General features: G+C 38.3%; 2 protein-coding genes across 2 annotated transcripts in view; one reads left to right on the top strand and one right to left on the bottom strand.

Annotated features, from left to right (window-relative positions):
* The window catches only part of smyd3 (SET and MYND domain containing 3), a 128,067-nt gene extending 113,216 nt beyond the window's left edge, over positions 1-14,851 (bottom strand). The window contains exon 1 of the mRNA XM_057343314.1: positions 14,401-14,851. Coding sequence (XP_057199297.1) covers positions 14,401-14,564 — 164 coding nt within the window. The 5' untranslated portion in view covers positions 14,565-14,851. The remainder of the gene's footprint in view (positions 1-14,400) is intronic.
* Positions 14,852-14,915: 64 nt separating this feature from the next.
* tfb2m (transcription factor B2, mitochondrial) lies at positions 14,916-19,756 on the top strand. Its single transcript, XM_057344052.1, has 9 exons — positions 14,916-15,024; positions 15,793-16,259; positions 16,343-16,434; positions 16,518-16,671; positions 17,682-17,830; positions 17,918-18,007; positions 18,120-18,182; positions 18,432-18,583; positions 18,678-19,756. Exons 2-9 carry the CDS (start codon positions 15,818-15,820, stop codon positions 18,862-18,864), a joined length of 1,329 nt encoding a protein of 442 aa, XP_057200035.1. The 5' UTR covers positions 14,916-15,024; positions 15,793-15,817; the 3' UTR covers positions 18,865-19,756.
* The last annotated feature ends 333 nt before the right edge of the window (positions 19,757-20,089 follow it).

The raw sequence follows: 20,089 nt of genomic DNA, 5'->3' as shown, positions 1-20,089 counted from the left end.
GAGAGAGAGAGAGAGAGAGAGAGAGAGAGAGAGAGAGAGCATCAGCCTCTGTGGTTTGTGTTGTTCTCAATGGAGATGGTTATAATTCATTAGACAATCTTGCTGGAGCTTCTTAAACAAGCTTCACTAGAACATTAGTAAACCAGGTGTATAACCGATATTTTAACCACATTTCTACCAAGATACACTGACATAAGATGTTTGAACCAAGTGTTTTCCAGAGCTTTGCATTGTGGAACATCTTCTCCTGACAGTAGTTGCCACTCGCTGAAGGGAGAGTTGACCACCCAAGCCCTCTTTCTTACTCTATCATGCGAGAAAACAATCACAAGGAGTTGTGTCTAGCAGAGACAGATTACAAGAGAGATGTTGTCGGCACCTTGGTATCTGGAGGTGAACTGATTTTAAGCAGGCCCTTGACAAATCACTTTACAGGGCTGTAGTTCTAACCCTCATCTATGAACAGAGAAAGGTAACACAACCTTATGGCCTCTCCAGATTACGCAATTTTTTTCATCTGTTACGATGTCACTGTGTCAGATTTTGCGATTTTGACTTTGCAAATCTTGACATGGCGTTCACAAAAAACAATGGCAGACTATGCGTGTACCAGTAATTTTAAGCTAATTAAACTCAATATTTATCCTTCTCAACTTTTTGTTGTCATACATAAATTATATACAGACTTACTGCATGTAATTCAAAACACAATGAGCAAATCAGATGAAAGGCATCTCAGTACTGGCATTAGCACAGTTAATGCTCATTGAATGATGCAATAGACATCATGGGCGCACTTTAAAGGTGCAGTTTGTAAAAAACGCCGCTAGAGGGCGCACAATCAAAACAACAACAATGCCGTAGCTTGATGATGCTGTGAAGGAGTGTGGAATGATGGGATGTGTTGTCTTCAACTCTTTAATGTTAGCAGATGAGGTCAAGTTTTATAATTGTTGCGAATAATTGTGGTCCATAAATAAGTGACTGCTCGAAACAAGTTAGTGGCTTGCTACACTACTTCCGCATTTGTCCAAGACACTGTTGTCATGTAGTTTTTTACGTCAGTAAAGGCGGTAACGCGGATATGACGCCATTGACAGGCGAATGCACAGCCCCGTGTCACTGTTTAGAATGGCGATTTTCTCACGATTTACAAGTAGTTGGAAACATTTGAGATATTGTAAGTACTCAGCTGAACAAAATATATAACACTAGCTTAGTGTTTTTTGGATATTTTACTGCAAAATTGTTACAAACTGCACTTTTAACCTCGCACAGCCTAAGCACATGTACCACTCTTCTAAACAATGGTAACCCTATTACTAAAAAATACTACAAACTCTTTTAACCTCCTACGACCTGGCATCCACATGTGTGGACATCACATTTTTGGTTGTGTGCATGATAATACTTAATTCTATGTAACTGGAACCTGTTATTCACAAACATGGACCTTTACACTGCCATCTGGTGGTGTCAGAAGAGAAAAACACTTTACATAAAAATGTCAAGATGGCGGCGAACACATCTGAAAAATAAAGGCAGCTATGTCAGGCCAAAACGTCCAAAAGGTAAAAAATTTAATAAAATGTCATTGTTGCTTCTTGTTAAGTAATGCATAGTAGTGTTGTATGATTAATATGGCATGCAAATTTGACACATTTTTGCAACAGTAAAGATGTACTATGCCTCTAAACTTGATGTCCACACATGTGGACAATGGGACTTTGCTAAGTTGAAAATGTAAAAATGTATTAAAGAATTTGTTTGAAAACATCAATTTACACAACGACTGCAAGCAGTACCATGGGGCCAAGCCCACACTTTGCCCACACTTTACCAAGTGTACCCAACACCCAGCCCACACTTCCCCCGGGGTGCCCATATTTCCCCGGTGTACCCACAGCATTCCCACACTTCCCCCCAGTGTACCCACAGCATTCCCACACTTCCCCAAGTGTACCCACTGCATGCGCACACACAGCCCACACTTCCCCCAGTGTGCCCACAGCATGCGCACACAGCCCACACTGCCCCCAGTGTACCCACACCCAGCCCAAACTTCCCTCAGTGTACCCACATCATGCCCACACTTCCCCCAGTGTACCCACAGCATGCCCACACACGGCCCACACTTCCCCCAGTGTACCCACACTTACCCCAGTGTACGGCACGCTTACCCCAGTGTACCCACAGCATGCCCACACACAGCCTACACTTTGCCCAGTGTACCCACACCTAGCCCACACTTCCCTCAGTGTACCTACAGCATGCCCACACTTCCCCTAGTGTACCCATAGCATTCCCACACTTCCCCCAGTGTACCCACAGCATTCCCACACTTCCCCCAGTGTGCCCACAGCATTCCCACACTTCCCCCATTGTACCCTCAACATTCCCACAGTGCACCCACAGCATTCCCACAGTGTACCCACAGCATGCCCACAGCATTCCCACACTTCCCCCATTGTACCCACAGCATGCCCACACACAGCCCACACTTCCCCCAGTGTACCCACAGCATTCCCACACTTCCCCCAGTGTACTCAGGCTGTTAATAAAATAGATTTGTACTTTATTACACAATGGTGTCTTGACTGTTTTCATGTGTGGACATCGTTTTTTTCAAGAAGTGCTTCATGTTCAAATATAATATTTGGTTATTATATTTATTGGTTCCTCCTAACCCCAAATAGCTAGAAGAAATCTAAAATGCAAGCCAAACCAAAGCTCGGGTCTTAGGAGGTTAAACCTCAAAGATAAATGAACATTAAGCACGAACAAGTCTTTATCTTTACTGAAAAACACTTAAACTAAATTTCGAAATGTACAGGCAGTCTTATGAAAGCATGCTTGAAAATCCCCCTCAACCAGTCGTGTTGAATTAACTTGTTTATATTATGTAAACTCAACAATAGGTCCAATATTATAGGGTTTCGCATTTTACTCAACAATGTTAAGTTGACCAGTCAAACACTTGTTAAGTAAAGCCGACAGTACTACATTTTAGTATAAATAACATAGTTAACTAATGTTAATGTAGTTACTTGCAATCTTTATGTACTGTGAATAAGGATGGGTTTAGTAAAACTAACATCAGCGACAGTTCATTTTTTTGAGTGTATTCAATGTCAATAAACTAACTATGACTTTGATGTATGCCAGTGCGTTGAAAGCTTTATGAAAACACTATTAGATGAAACAATCAGATATGGACATTATTAATAATATGAGCTTTACATGGTTAAAATGGCAAAAGCTGGGTGTGAAAAAGTCAAATCAGCCCTGCATGCATATCACATATACATGTTGTCTTCACATGATAAAAACACTTTGGTTAAAGCTGCAATATGTAACTTTTATGTGCTTGCTCAATAACAGATTAACGTTTATGGACTGCAGCTTTAAAGGTCATGACAATCTCATTTTAGTGGTTTTGTTCACAATTAAATCATTACAGGCTTTCCAACATCTCCAGTTCCATCGAGAACCCTTATGAGATCCAGAGGAGTGGAAAAAGCCAAGCTATGCACCAGATGAACATCAGACCTCCGTGCCTGTGGCTATCTGCTGATCTTAATCCCATTTGTCTTTGAAAAGAGAGAAGTTCTTAATATAAAAAAACAAATTTGCAGAGACAAAAACAAGAGGAACATGCCGAAACAAAAGATGGTATCAGAACCAGAAATGCATTAAATCTCAGATTACCCGTAGGCTTGTGTATATCAGACACTCTACACTTGCGTTTCAAAAAAGAAAATTAAAAATGACATTTACCTGATTGTTTACCATAATTAACTACTATAATCTTAAAGTTTAAATACTAGTGCATTGCATTTGAACGCAAATTACCCCAGTTTTTTTTAAGCTGAGAATGAACTAGTTTTAGTATAATAACACTGGGGCAGTTTTAACTATAATACAACTTCTACAGCATGAATATCAGGCTTCCATTAATATAAAATTAAGTGAGATGTATGTAAAAGACATTTACTTCATTTATGAAAGATTTCTTCAAAATGCAGTTTTATGACAATATATGTTATACTGCAGACTGCAGTGCCACTAACCAAAATCAAAGATGTCCATTGGGTTTATTAGAAGTAACTTTATATTACCTAAAAACAAAAAGTAGCCAATATGAGCTCCTCGGCTCTTATAAAAGTTTCAGAAGGTAAGAATCATGGAAGCTGATGGAAAACACAGCGAGTTTGGCAGTGTCAGATGAAGTGGCCGTATTTCACAGCAAAACGAAAGAGTGGTACAGGAGCCAAACAGCTTAACCGGTCCTCATCACTGCAGACTGTACGACACAAAAGACAAATAAATCATCCGAACCCTAATACTGGATTCACTTCACCTCAGATGAATCGCAGATCTGAGAAACTTACAGTATACGGTATAAACACCAATCAGAAAAATACATCTTTTTCATTCATCACTAAACTGTAGCTGGAATCACGGAGTGTGCTGAATGTGCTTCTATTTCTAGACTGAGGAACATAACGGTTGTTTTTTTGACTGTGCGACACAAGTGACTGTGTGTTCGACACCAAAATAGTTCAGAACAGACCCTAACCTAAACTGACCTTACAGATTCATAAGGGATTGATTAATATCTATGCATATTGTCAAAGGTTTGGGAATTTAATATTGGTCATGTGTATGTGTGCGCGGACTGTCAGTCACACAAGGCAGTGAGAAATAATGAGACACTTCAGAGACTTTAATAACGAACGACACATAATGTCATATTATATTATAACACATTTTAAGGATAATCGTATTATCATAAGCATTGACTTAATCTAACAGGATTTCACTTTTGAAGGGCCTCATTTTTCATGTTCTAACACCAGTAACAGCCTATTCACACAATTTATATCTGCTATGTTATGCTATTGTTTAATTGAAGTATTTCATCAAAGAAACAATAAGTGGAATACATTCATATTCAATTATGATATGGTTTCAAACAACCTCAGACCCTGGACCACAAAACCAGTCATAAGTCACACAGGTATATTTGTTGCAATAGCCAACAATACGGGTCAAAATTAGTTTTTTCTCTTTTATTCCAAAAAATCATTAGGATACATGTTCCTAGGGCTATCACGATTATTAAATAATCGTCTCATCGCGGTTTCAGATCATCGCAATTATTGCACATCTCTATAGAAGACACTAGGGGGAGCTGTAGTGCATCTGCATATTACATATTTTAGTGTATTTATTGTAACTAAAGCATTGTAATACTTGTAAAATGTACCACCACAACACAATAAAAACTAAAGCATATACCATAAAAATAACCTGCAGTACAATTTAATATTATTTAATCTAATCTCAGTGTTAAAACCAGTCTATCAAAATTTCATTAACATAGAAGTTAAATTTTATTGTAGTCTTGCAAGTGAGAAAAAAACAGACTAGAAGCTTTTCTATGACTGATAGCATTTTAATGGTGGCTTCAATTCACTCCTGATCAATTTACAAGTATTTGGCGGTTGTATTATTGACAGGTAAAAGCCTAAACCTTAAATATATGATAAACCAATATTTTCCGATGTATTTCCAAGAAAAAAATCTTATTTTTTTATATTCAGAACAATATGGTCGTTTCAAAGCTGAATAAAAAATGTATGAGAATTAAATGTCAAAGCTCTAAAACAGACAATTAATCGCCATAATCGCAATGATTTACTAGACAATTAATCATCAGCCAAATTTCATAATCGTGACAGCCCTAATGTTCCATGAATATATTTTGTAAATTTCTCATTTTTCTCAAAAAATTCCTACCGCTGCTGCCCGCTCTTTGAAAATTACCCACTCAAGTTTGGTGTCTATGTAAAGCTTAGAATTTTAGCTTTCAGGTTCATCTACTCTCCACAATGTCATTACAGCCATCAGCCAATAGAGAGCGTTTCAACAAACCTGTTTCTTCTTAGCATCGGCCTGCTAGAGCGCATCTGATGGACAACTTTAAAGGCGATTTTCTCATTTTGATTTTTGCACCCTCAGATTCCAGAGTTTCAAACAGTTGTGTCTCTGCCAAATATTGTCTAATCCTAACAAACCATACATCAATGGAAAGCATATTTATTCCGCTTTCAGATGGCGTATACATTTCTATTTAAACAACTGACCCTTATGACTGGTTTTGTGGTCCATGGGGTCACATTTGATTTGACACGGAATTGCCTGTCTGCTGTCTAGTAGATATCATACAGTAGATAAATTCCTTGAGGCAAAAGTTCAAAAGCTTTAACCATGCCTAAATGGATCGTTCACGTGAAAATAAAAGTTCTGTTATTATTTATTCAAGATTAAACAGTAGACGTTTATGAACGGCAAAACTTGGCAAGAATCACAATTAAAGCTTTTATGATTATCCAGCTTGTCCTCCAACAAAAGGCTGATGGTTGACTTCATTAAACGCTCAAAAACCTTAAAAATGTTCTTTTCCAATACAGCAAAGGGTTTTCTTTTTTGGGTGAACCAGAACTACCATCCCTTTAAGTAAGATTTTCGTTGTAGACTTTTGGAATTGACTCGCAGTACCATAGAGAAACACTGCCCCCCGGTGGCAGCAGCTTAAGTTTGCATTTAACTTTTCATTAACGACAGACAAATATCTGGAGGCTGGCTTTTATTTAGATCAAAGCCAGTGGAGGAAAGAAATCACAGCAGCATCCACAAAGGGACTCAAAATCTGATCATCCCTATGGTTTATGCCTCACGTGGCCAAACTCAAATCGATGTTTCTTCATTTCACAATCACCAATAATTTTAAGTATATATGGCATGCCAACATGATCAGCACATTCACACATCTAATCTAACTGACATCAGAGTAGAAGGATTTTCCACATACACACACAACTATCCTGTATGTTCCCTTCACATACTGAGAGCTTTAATTAGACAGACAGAATCATCTGAAATGCGTGTGTGTGTGTGTGTGTGTGTGAGAGAGAGTGTGTGTGCGTGTGTGTGTGTGTGTGTGTGTGTGTGTGTGTGTGTGTGTGTGTGTGTGTGTGTGCGTGCGTGCGTGCGTGCGTGCGTGCGTGCGTGCGTGTGTACGTCCAGATGAGCTATCATCAACACGACAGGAGAAGAAACAGACAAACAGACCAACAACTCATATGCCACCAAATCCAACACAACAGATAACACAACACACATACACACACACGCACACACACAATTCGGCCAATTAGATTGTTTACCCTTACAAACACTCCTTATAGCTCCTCAAAGCCTGTCAGACAACACTTCCCAAAATGTCACTCTTTGCTGGTCTATTAATTGGAATAAAGCTACAAGAAGACCAAAACAAAAGAGAAGATGGCCATCCTTTATAACATTAGACAAGCACATTCATATTATTCGCAGAGTGAATTTCGTCAACAGCATTTATTTATTTTTATGACTAAAAACGCTTTTTAGATCATAATGAATCAGACGCCTGAAAATGCCTTTAAACTGGGATACATTTCTGAAAGTATGCCATTCTGTCAATTTAAAATGCGTTCATCTATTCCAGGTTCATCTGCAGAGACTCATGAGCATTCAAAGCCCTTCATTGGTTTCTTTCCCTGAAAAAAAGGGTTGCTTTTCCTAAAAAACCCTCAAACGTGACATTTATTGCATCCTTGATTTAGACACATTGACCTTATTTTTGCCAAAAGTCTTTCTTCTGATGTATCCTTCATACATTCTAAATTATTACGTTATATTAAATGTTGGAGAAATTCACCAAAATAAAATAAAAATATATTGTAAATAAATTGTTTTCTCCAGAACCCAACTGGCCTGAGGTCAGGAGTTTAAATGACTGCCCTGCTCTTGTGTTTTCTTCAGGCCAGCCGCACATTAGCCAGGGGCCATGGATAAAACGCATCCAACAAACCAAATCAGAGCCGTCACGGTAAAAAAAAAAAACAGGAAAAAGAGCCAACAGCCACTAATCCTGGAAATGAGAAACCTGCTCAGGCACATCCAGCCAGAAACGGGCTGAATAATGATTATTTCTCCAATGCTACTGGATCCACAGTAGAAATTCATTACTCGACCACTGAAACACATACGCCATAAACCTGCTAAACTTAAGTTGTGTCTCAAAACTTTATCCCCATAAATGCATGACAGGCAAATGATTTTGGTGACAACCAGCCATAACTGAACACAGTGGGTTTTAATTTGATATGGCATTTTATGCCGTTTTAATGAAGGTCCTGTCGGTGCATTTGTACATTCATGGCATTAATATGAGACTGTGACCTTTCCAAGCAGAAAACCATTAGTATCACCATCACAGCATATAATCCTATTTGTCACAACACAGAATGATGCGTGTGAATTATTGGAGAAGACCTTCGTTTATTGTAACCGCTGATTAAAAAGTAAATAAATCTCACAGGATCCGTGACTTCAAAGTTAGAGAAAGCTCTCGCTTTTTCACGGTCCGGGACCTGCGAGTCTGTGTCTTCAAATGTAAATTACACAAACAATATAAACCCATTTGCTTTCTATCGCAATAAAAGAACATTTTCTCTTTTTAACTGAATGTGCTTGCTTACTTGGCAGTCTATGTTTTTATTATATTGTGACTTATTGATGGATCGCTCCTTCAATGCAAGTATAGCCAAAAATAAGGCTAATAGACATAATATAATTGTTCCGTGAGCGTTTAAGATCATTCTTTAAAAATAAAATCAAGAGGAAATTTTCCAATCTAGGAACATTTTTTTAATCTGAGTGACTAGTAAATAGGGCTGCTCGATTATGACAAAAATCATAATCACGATTATTTTGGCAAATATTGAGATCCCGATTATTTAACATGATTACTCACTAAGTTTTAAAACAACATAGAAAAATAGAAAAACTTGGCTTTTAAACTGTGAATTCAACTGAAAAATAAATGTAAAGAAATAGCACAGCTGAACAACTGTAAAAGAAGGGGGTGCGCTGTGGATTTATACCACAAGAAAAGAGAGGATCCTTGCAAAATGGAATGCGGCACAATGATCGTTTTACGTCGATTATTTTGTTTTTGTAATTGTTGAAGGCCAAAATTGTCGATTACAATTATTTTCGATTAATTGCACAGCCCTACTAGTAAATAGTATTTAGAGTAATAAATTACCACAATAAAAATATCTTTCTGAAGTTCCATATACTATATTGACCCGGATCTGTCGTACCCGTCAAAAAAACATCCTAAAATTTCACATAGCACCAGCTGTTAATGAGAAGAGGCGGGACAGAGCTCTAGTGTAAAACAGCTGTCGTGACTTCACAGGAGATGTGAGCGACATATTTTCCAGCCTGCCGAAGAAAACCTGGCGAGCATTTGATGCCAGTTCACTCTCTCTACACTTATGAGGTGGAGGATAATTGCACGTTTCATCTTCCAATTAACTTCCAATCGAACCCAGGACATGGTGGACCTCAGTAGTACGAGAACCGAAAGACAACTTTCAAGGTCGCAGGTTACGTCACTGTTCTTCGTAGTATGATGGATGTTTTCACGAACGCCTTTGCTCACCATACAATGAGTTGTCTCGTTGCCATGCCACTTAGCGCTTTTTCTCGAATTGGGTTCAAAGGGGTACTAGAAAGTAATCCAACATGCCATTCACGACAAAAGAGCAGATCGATAGCATTATCCTCGTCTGCTTGAGAGAGCAGTAAGCAGTTCGAATTATAGGCTACCACACACCTGAAAGTGTGCCAAATAAACGCTGATGATGAAAGTCTGTTACAACGAAATGTTAACACTTTACAGTAAGGTTCAATTTGTTAACATTGGTAAATGTGTGGATTCGTGAATGAACAATAAACAGCTTTTATTCATTTAGATTTGTACATTCCTTTGTAAATGTAAAAAATACAGTTAAAGGGGTCTAATGACACGGCTAAAACGAATATTATCGTTTGTTTTAGATGTAATGCAATGTGTATACACGATTTAAGGTTAAAACGCTGTATTTTCCACATACCGTGCATGTTTGTATCTCCTCTTTGCCCCGCCTCTCTGAAACGTGTGGCTTTTTTACAAAGCTCATCGCTCTGAAAAGCGAGGTGTGCTATGATTGGCCAGTTAACCAGTGCGTATTGATTGGTCGAAAGCGTGTGACGGAAATATAACGCCTCTTACCATATTTGGAACATCAGGTTCCAAAGCAAGTGTACTGACAGGTACGCCCACCTCACTTGCGTATACATTTGGGCGGTCTTAGTCAAATCATACCACATAGATTTGTGGGGGTGTGGTTACACGAGGCGTTTCAGGCAGGTCTGGGTGTGCATTCGCTTTTAGATAGAATGCATCTTTTGTTCCGACACTTTCATTTTTGCAATTTTATGTGTCTAATACATGCATGGGCAACTACCACCAAAGACACAGAAAAACACGTATTGCGCCACATGACCCCTTTAAAGTTCATTATTTCATTCATCGCATTAACTTATCTTAATAAATTGAATCTCATTGCAAAGTCCGAAAAAGCACTATCATGGTGGTACTACCATGGTACTCTGGTCTCATATTATACAAATGGTGTTACTGTCTTACAGTATTTATAAAACACATCTAGTAATATCTCAAACAGGGAACACTACCACTAAGATGAAAGGATATGATGCGATAAAAAACACCACATTGGAGTTCTACATTACTGCAAATTTCACTGACATCAGCAAACTTCGGTTGAAAACACTTGTTTGGCTTGCATGTCACGATTTGTGTTTACAGCATTTTAATCAATCTTATATTTAGATTAAAGAAGCTATTTTAGTGTTTCATAACTGGAGTTTCATCACACGCACCCATCTATTATGGCTAATGCATTGAAAAATTATGTATTCATGGATTTATGGAACGAATTTGCATGTGATCTGAATCATCATTAGGTCATTCCCTGCAAAAATGCTGTTGCTGTTCTTGTGATTTTATAATACATTTTTCAAGAACAGATGTTGCCTGCCAAAAGAATAGGATAAATGAGTAAAGTGAATCAGTTTAAAGTGCAAGCTGCGACCGAGCTGCTGGTTCACGGATCAGAAAGGAAGTGAGGTTTGAAACGAGAAGCCTCGCTCCATGACAACAGATGGCAGATTTAAAGAACAGCCACAGAAGCATTCAAAGCAACCGGTGATCGGTGACCTGCACTGCAAAAATGGCCCAGTTCTGCTTGGCGGCCATCGTTTGGACATCCGAAATGGGTTTTGATTATTATTACATATTAGCAAGGCACCAAAGAGCACAGGAAAATGATAAGACTGACCCATTTAGCTGATAAGAGATGAAAAACTAAGCACATTTAAAGAAAAACTGCTTTGAATATTTTCATAACGTATTATATATTATAGAATATACATTTACATTATGCACAAAACATTTTTATTTATATTTATTTATTTACTTCTTGTCTCTTTCTGGACTAGAACAAACGTAGGCATATAATTTACTGTAACCAACTCAAAATACATTTACCTTTACATTTTAAATACACATTTAAGAATACATTTACATTATTTACAAATAAATACATACAACCATTTTCTGTGTTGCACGATCACACACTTAGTCTGTGTGTCTCAAATGCAGTAATGGTTTGTTTGTTTGTTTGTTTGTTTGTCTGTGGCTATTGGATGAACCCATTAACCAATTCCTTCATGTTTCCACCCACAGTCATTAGCACTCATTAGAAATAAAGACTTACATTTAACACCGGCAAAAAGCAATTACTTTCATCTTTGATGTCGCCCTAATTTCCTTTCAAACGCCCCTTGTGATTTCATCAAATAAACAAACACAAATGATTCGTTTTCTTAAAGCAAGCGGCCCTCTGTGAGATCAGATATCAAGCCTTATGAATCATGCCAGTTGTGTTTAGAGTTGAAAAATATAATAATTACTTATGTCTTTTTAATTCTAAAGGAAAAACATTCCCACTGTGCTTGAAAATGCATTTAAATTAATACGATATCATCAAAAATCCCGACTTTGCGGCTGAATGCAACTGCGGCAGAGACTCTAGCATGAAACTGTAATTGAAAATGAGTAGTTTAATGGCAGATCAGTCATGCATGGCCTACTGTTTACTCTGACTTTAACCAAGGTCAAGACACATTGCATCTCATCACCAGGGTGTAGTTGTCTTGACGTGCTGCTGAAGATATGACACGTTGCAAGAGTCACAATAGCAGTTTAATCATTTCAGCTGGTAGATGTATCATCATACACGTCTTTAATGCATTAAACTGCCCATGCTCAGATCCTGAAATAAATTTGACCTTAATAATCAGGTATAATAAAATTAACTATTAATATTCATCCAGATTCATACAGCTGGCTTTTAAATTCACCGTGTGTTGTGTTGCAGGCCCCATTAGTCTTAAATGAAGCCCAGAGGAATGTGTCAACATCAGCATCTGTTGCATTACAATGAATAGCGAAGCATGAAAACCGTACATCAATCTGCGCGGAATGCTAAAACACGTGACATGCATCTTAAAGATGATCACAGAAAATAATAAATATAGATTCATGTTTTTTTAATAGTTTATGTTAAAAGCATAGTTCACCCAAAAACGAAAATTCTGTCATCATTTACTCGTCCTCAGTTTGTTCCAAACCTGTATACATTTCTTTGTTCTGCTGAACACAAAGGAAGATATCTGGAAGAATGTCAGTAACCAAACAGATCTCATCCCCCATTGACTCCCATAGTGTTTATTTTCTCTACTATGGCAGTAAATGGGGGATGAGATCTGTTTGGTTACTGACATTCTTCCAAATATCTTCCTTTGTGTTCAGCAGAATAAAGAAATATACACAGGTTTAGAACAACCTTTGGATGGGTAAATGATGACAGACGCACTTTTTCAAAAGTGCACCTGTGTTTTTATAAATATGATGTATTCTATGAGCTCTCTAATAAGCACAAACATCTTTTTGTATTTTTAGACTTTCGGCACAGAGGGACCACTGCAATACTGCTCTCTTCTCAACGGATTATTAACCTTCTGTTTCCATGGTGTTTCTTTTCATGCAGACATCTCTCTATAGACGAGCCAGGTTATCAGCGGGACTAAAGTGCTAATCCCCAGCCAGAAATGACTGTCTTTCCTGCCTGCTTGTCTGCTTTTCTCCCTCTCGAGTGGAAAGAACCACTCCCCAAGGTCACGCTCGTGAAAGCGTTGAGTCAAAGTCAGGAAAATGACATACCTGAAATATGATGAACGGCCGAACAGAGGAAAGCAGATGGCAATTAATACCTCAGCAGGGAATAGATGAATAAAGAGAGATGGTGGCCAAGAGAAAAAGATGAGAACTGATACTTTGGAGTGTGTGTATCACACTCTACCTTTAAAAACTAGTGCATTAGAGAATTAGCTTAACCCCGTTTAAAAATAAAGTAGGCCTGCATACATTATCTTTGAGAAAACGTTGGAGAGAAGAAATGATGGATCTATTTTAGGCATTAGGTATGTCATTTCATAGATGATGATCTACGTGTAGCATTCTGTAATAACTGATAACACTAGACAAGAATATACATGTGTGTTTTTTTCTCTGGCATACACAACGCCTGCTGAGATCTAACTGTGTGATTGATTTGGAGGCATTGATGATTGAGTAGATTTTAATCAACTGTCAGCGTTGATCAGGATGCAGTAAGTGTGTAGCTGGTGTGAACTGAACTGAAACACATCTGCTATGAGTGTCAAACTCAATACAGTAGCTAAAGTATGCACGCTTTCTGCTCAGTGAGAGGAATAGGACATACAGTCTCCGAAAATGAAAATGTTTCTTAAGTGAATAGCAAGGACAACAAATATGAACGTGAAAGAAGAAAAAAAGGTAAACGGAACCTAAACATGCAATACATCTCTGATTTGAAAAGATATTTATGTAGTGTTTCTTAATATGGGTGAATATGTACAAGACGAGTAGAAAAGCTTGATCATTGAATCTGGGATGAAAAGCAATACAGTTAAAAGAAATAGTATGCTTAAAAACAACAAACATTCAAACTCAACTATTTTTGAAAAACCAACAGCTCCCCCTAGTGGCCAAAACTAAACTGCCCACTGACTAGTATTGAAGTCAAGCAAGCATTTAAGCCGGTCGTGTCATCTTTTAGGTAAAACAAGAAGAAAAACACATAGAAAGATTACATGACTTTAAAACTATATTGCTACACGACTTTATTATTAAGATTTAGCATGCAAGAAAGATCATCTCTCTGATAGAAATCTCGTTGATCGTAGAAACATTAACATTGAACATACGCTTCGATGTAACCCAATGCATACATTGTATTGTGTCAATCATTTGCAATGCATTCCTATCTGCATAAAGTAACGTTGGAGTCTGCTTACCTCTTGAGACAATTCTGGCAGGTCGTTTTCAAGAAACCCTTCGCTATGCAGAATGCAAAAGGCTCGCACGAATGAATAACTTCTCCGACTTTGATTTCACGCAGAGCACGTAATCCGTTCCCTTTAGCCTCACTGACAAACCTTTCAATATTCACAGCCATCATACTATCACTATTAACTCACATTTCCAGCGTCCACATGTGTTAACACACTTTACTAATGTCAGTGTTCTGCCGTATGTTTGTGTTCATCCCAGTCCACCAGACGCGGCACTGCGCATATTCACCACAACAAAATCAGCAACTCAAAACAATACAGCACAAAATGTCAAACATTTATAAGTGATATATATTTTATGTACAAACAACCTTTACGCAGACGAATATATAGTTCATCTTATTGCACACATAAATAAACGTTAACAGACTCTCATATGCGCACATCTGACGCATCTTTGATCTGATCATGTAAGGCCGTCGCAAGTTCATGACGTATGTTGTGCGCCTCCGCCAATAGCGTTGCGAAACTTTTAGGTCAACAACATGCGGGTTCAATGTCACAGACACAGAGCGCTGCGCATCGTTATTAATGTAGATCCTCAGGACAGAAACCGCATAATTTGAGGTAAGTTTGTGTCAAACTAATGTAGAAATGTTAATTTCACAACATTCGTTCCTGTTTGTTGATTCTGAAAGCATATGATTAAACGAGCACGTTTGCGGCAAGCGCATGGTTAATGGGGTGATCTGCAGATAGAGAGATCATATAGTAATGTTGGATGAGTTTTCTGTGGTGTACTGTTTATTTTAAAATTGTCTGCTCAGAGTACATAATAATGGCCAATATTAAACGATAGTGAAGCTGTGAACCTGAACATTTCTGGGCATTTAAACATTTTCATTTCTAGGTTTGGACGGCAATTGGAATGAATGAACTTGTCAAATATGAATACAACTGTTTGATTACATCATATATGGACACATTATTTGATAGTAATGTACATCTTATGGTAATATGCCGCATGTAGCACACTCTTTGTTCATCTTTTTTTACAGTTTTTTTTTTTGTGTCTAGAGGTTTTGTTCTAACTTCTTAACTCTAAATAACTGTTTTTAGGTCTCAAACGTCCGTGTTCAAATGTTTTTGCCCTGTAAAGCTGTGCTATAGAAATAACGTTTAATCAAGTGTCATATCATGAAACATCTATTGTAAATGGGAAATAATCTAGTTATAACATTTCATACCGAAAATTTGAATGAAAAAATACCATAATGTCTGCCAAAATACCATCATATCTAATTGCTATTGTATTAAAACTGGGTATGATTTAAAACCACCTTAACAACGTTTCTAAACGCTGAGATTCTCATTTTTTGCACGTGTGATTTTTAGGAAGCTCCAGGCCTGCAGTGTCAACATGGCAACATGTGGAGGATGTAGGTTCTTCTTCCTGACTGTAAGAACTCTGTGTGGAACATCAAGATCTGCATCTCCCCACGCGCTGCCTTTAACTAAACACAGGACATTATCCACCTCTGCAAGAACGTACACTTTAGATTCTTTCTCTGGGTCGAAGAAGAACCCGGTTCAGTCGGGCAGACCAGAGCGAAGTTCTCCTTCCACAGGAGGCGTTCAGAGGAACCTCTCCGCTGTCGCCGTGCCTCTGAAGGGTCAGTTCCGCCCTCTGTGTCGGTACGACCTTTTAGATCTGGGTGATGTGGATGAGAACACGCACAAAGCACTGGCTTGTAAAATCTTGAGAAGGTTTATCGTAGACCCTACCCTTGCAACAATCGTCACTGACTATCTCGCCGAAGACATTGAGGATGGAAAAGCTGTTATATTTGAATGTAACCCAGGTTTGTATCTTCACTCAATAGTTTGAATGCTGGAATTTGGTTAAATGTAAAGTGATTCTCATATGGGCTTTATCTTTCCGCAGGTCCTGGAGTGTTGACGCGTTCTCTGTTGAATCGTGGCGCTCAGAGAGTCGTTGCTCTGGAAAATGATGCACACTTTCTTCCTGAGTTGCAGGTGGGTTTGCTATTTAAAAATGATCTTGGAGGTGTTCTACTTTATCGGGACTGTTTTAACCCAATCGATCCTTCATCTCAAAGGCTCTGGAGAGCAAACTGGATGGGCAGTTGGATGTGGTTCACTGCGACTTCTTCAAACTTGATCCCATCGGTCAGGGCAGCATGAAACCACCTGCCATGTACTCAGAGAAGCTCTTCTCTAACCTTGGCATCTCCGAGGTACCATGGTCATCAGGTTAGTGTCCCTAAAATTCATACTTTCCGGGAATGAATCTAGGATTGGCTTGCTTGTAGTTGTCTCTGCTAAGCTGGGAAGAATGAAGTATTTTACACCTTATAGATGGAATCAAGGTTAAAGTGGAAGTTCACCCGAAAATCAACTTTGTGTGATTTTTTACTCACCCACGTGACGTTAAACATGTTTAGAGAACTTCCGGCATCTTCGGAGCACAAATAGAGATATTTAGGTGACATCCGAGAGATTTCCAGGCCTCCTCATAGACATCATGGTGTCAGTTTTTGCCAAGGTCCAGAAAAGACATACTTAAATTGGTCCATCCGCGCATAGTGGCTCAGTTGAATTTTTTAAGCGACGAGAATGCTTTTTGTGCAAAAAAACAAACCAGAATACCGACTTTAATGGATATATTCTCCTCTGTCTTGTCAGTGTATGGCACGCGTTCACGAGAGCACTTCTTCGTCGTCTTCTTGGACGAGAGCACTTCAAAAGTAGACAGGTTTGTGCGCCAAACGCCGCATGGGGCTTGCCCCTATTGGATGCCGGCGCTCTGACTCACAACGCGGAAGTGCAACTCTGTGTTTACATGCAGAAGACGAAGAAGTGCTCTCGTGAACGCGCGCCATACACTGACAAGACAGAGGAGAATATATCCATTAAAGTCGGTATTTTGGTTTGTTTTTCGCACATAAAGCATTCTCGTCGCTTAAAAAAATTCAAGTGAGCCACTATGCGTGGATGGACCAATTTAACTATGTCTTTAGTACTTTTCTGGACCTTGGCAAAAACTGACACCATGATGTCTATGAGGAGGCCTGGAAATCTCTCGGATGTCACCTAAATATCTTTATTTGTGCTCCGAAGACGCCGGAAGTTCTCTAACCATGTTTAATGTCATGTGGGTGAGTAAAAAAATCACACAAAGTTGATTTTTGGATGAACTATCCCTTTAAATCTCTGTTCACTTACATTTGCGTAAGGTTTATTTTTTATTTTTGTTGACGCAGATGTCCCAGTGAAGGTTGTGGGGATCTTCTCTCAACGGAACGAAAGGAGCTTGTTGTGGAAGCTCATCTACTGCCTGTTTGAGCGTCTTTCCATATTCCACTATGGGCGTGTGGAGTTGATCATGTTTATCAGCCAGAAGGAATACACAGTGAGTTCATATGACTTTATGTACCAGAACTTGGAATGTTCGAGCTGAATCCGAGATTGAATTATAATTTTTTTGTCGGTCTGACAGAAACTAGTGACCCGTCCGAGGGATTATAAGAACTATCAAGCTTACAGTGTTCTGTGGCAGATGGCTTGTGACATTGAGTTACTGCATGAGGTAAGACTTTATGTTTCCATTATTTGTTGCCTTTTAAAGAATAATCTGTTAATAAGACACGTTTGTCCATATAATGTTGTTGAGAATATCTGCTCTCTGTCCTCATTACTAGGAGCCACTGTCGTCCTTTTTGACAACAGCCAAAAGAAATGGAAAAGCAACATCAAAACGTGCCGTAAGTGTTGCCACTTAAACAAGCGTTTTTGTTGTATTAAATATGATCTAAAATAAAACACAAAACATGATTGAAACATTCTACTGGTTCCTGGAGGATTACCAGCTTTCAGCCACAAAACATAATCTTATAGGAAACATACTAAAGAACATTAACAAAAGGCTTTCTTGATGTATTTGATTTCTATTTTCAAGTTTTGAGGTTCTAGCCCATTTTCAAGGCTTTCATTTACCACCCATTTCCCCTCAGACGTCCCAGAGTGACAACCTTTGTCTGGTGCGCATAACGCCACGTGATGACTTGTTCAACTCTCACCTCACGCCCTTGAACGGCAGCACCCTGATCATGATGGTGAAACAGTGTCTTGCCAAAAGGAAAAGTAGACTGATTGAACAAATTAAGTATGTTCATTCTAAAATACATTCTTAATATTTGCACACTCAAGTCATTTTTGGGTTCCTAAACTAGTGTTTTTTTGCCTACTGTCTTTTAAAGCTCATGGAGTCCTGGAAGTGGGCCAGAACTCATCTCAAAACTTGGCTTTCTGGACGACACTCTGACAGGCGATGTTTACCCTGATGAGTACAAGCGTCTGTTTGAGCTGATGGAGCAGTCGGGGAACTTCGCCGAGAGCTGGCTTTATGAAGAAACATTGGAAACTATAAACACAGGTCATGGGTAACAGTGACCGGGCGTACTGCATGAAGGACTCATCATGGACAAAAAATGTCTTCTTTTGGAAAGACAGAGGACAATGGGGATTCATGATTTCAAGAGACTCGTGACTTTTGAGTGAGCGTAACATGCTTGAGGTCAAACTGGCAAATATTTTCACTAACTTGTCTATGAAGTTTTTGTAAAAAAAACAACAACATTGTGCCCGTCTATATCTTAAGATCAGTGACTTTTAGTTGCATACAATAGGACAGTATGAATACCTGTCCTTAAATGTGTTGATATCTGACAGAAGTCACGTAAAACTATGGGGTGTGTGCTACACATGACAAAACTGCTTGGTCTCTTTGATAATTGGTGGAAAATATGTCATTTTCAACATCGGAAAGTAAAAAGGACTTTGTAATCCTAATGATTAGGACACTACCAATCCCAGTTATGATATTCACTATAATGCCATTTTTGTCATTTTCTTTCAGCTTTTGTATGTTTGCTGTATTTAAATGAACATGTATTTTTTTTAATAAAATGATTAACTTATGTAAGAGAATTTACATAATCAATGATAAAAAATAAGATATTTACATGTGTTCTTTTATTTCCTTGTCATCTCAATGGGTTAGTATTATAGCTTAAGAGGTCTTTACCATCTATGCCCTCAGGTTGCCTTTCGTATATAAAATCTGAAATGAATTGTTCAATCATAGTAGCAGGTCCACGACAATAAATGTATTGCTATTTGCAGCACATTAATGCAAGTTATATAAATGTGTATAATTTACATATGGTTTTGTAGAAATTATTTGCACACTGTTGGCTCAGATACTAGAACTTTTTGAGCTGTCTTACCTGAAAATAAATTGCCCTGACATATCTTTAAATATGTAATTGCCATTGTTTTGTCTCAAGATGCACACCACTTTAATGTCCTAATTTAACTAAGGCATCGTCCTGGTTTAAGCTAAGCCTTGTCTATGAAACCGGGCCCAAAATGTGTAAGTTAGTTCTACTTGTCTAGTTTTTAGTTAGTCTAAAAGTAAGTTAGACCTTGCTGACTAGACTTTTAATTAAACAAAATTCAAGAACAAACCTTTATAGCTTCTTTTAAACGGTCGAAAATCTGTGCGTTTATATCCGCGCTGGGGAAATTTTGCAAATAGCATCAGTTTGTTCTTATCAATCTCACTGGAGAACGGGTGTCTAATGTAAGTTACAGTAACAGTCCATAAATA

The sequence above is a fragment of the Triplophysa rosa genome, linkage group LG10, assembly GCF_024868665.1.
Source record: "Triplophysa rosa linkage group LG10, Trosa_1v2, whole genome shotgun sequence".
In the NCBI taxonomy this organism is placed as follows: Eukaryota; Metazoa; Chordata; class Actinopteri; order Cypriniformes; family Nemacheilidae; genus Triplophysa; species Triplophysa rosa.
Note: the sequence above shows the minus strand (reverse complement) of the source record. Positions and strands in the feature narration are given on the sequence as shown.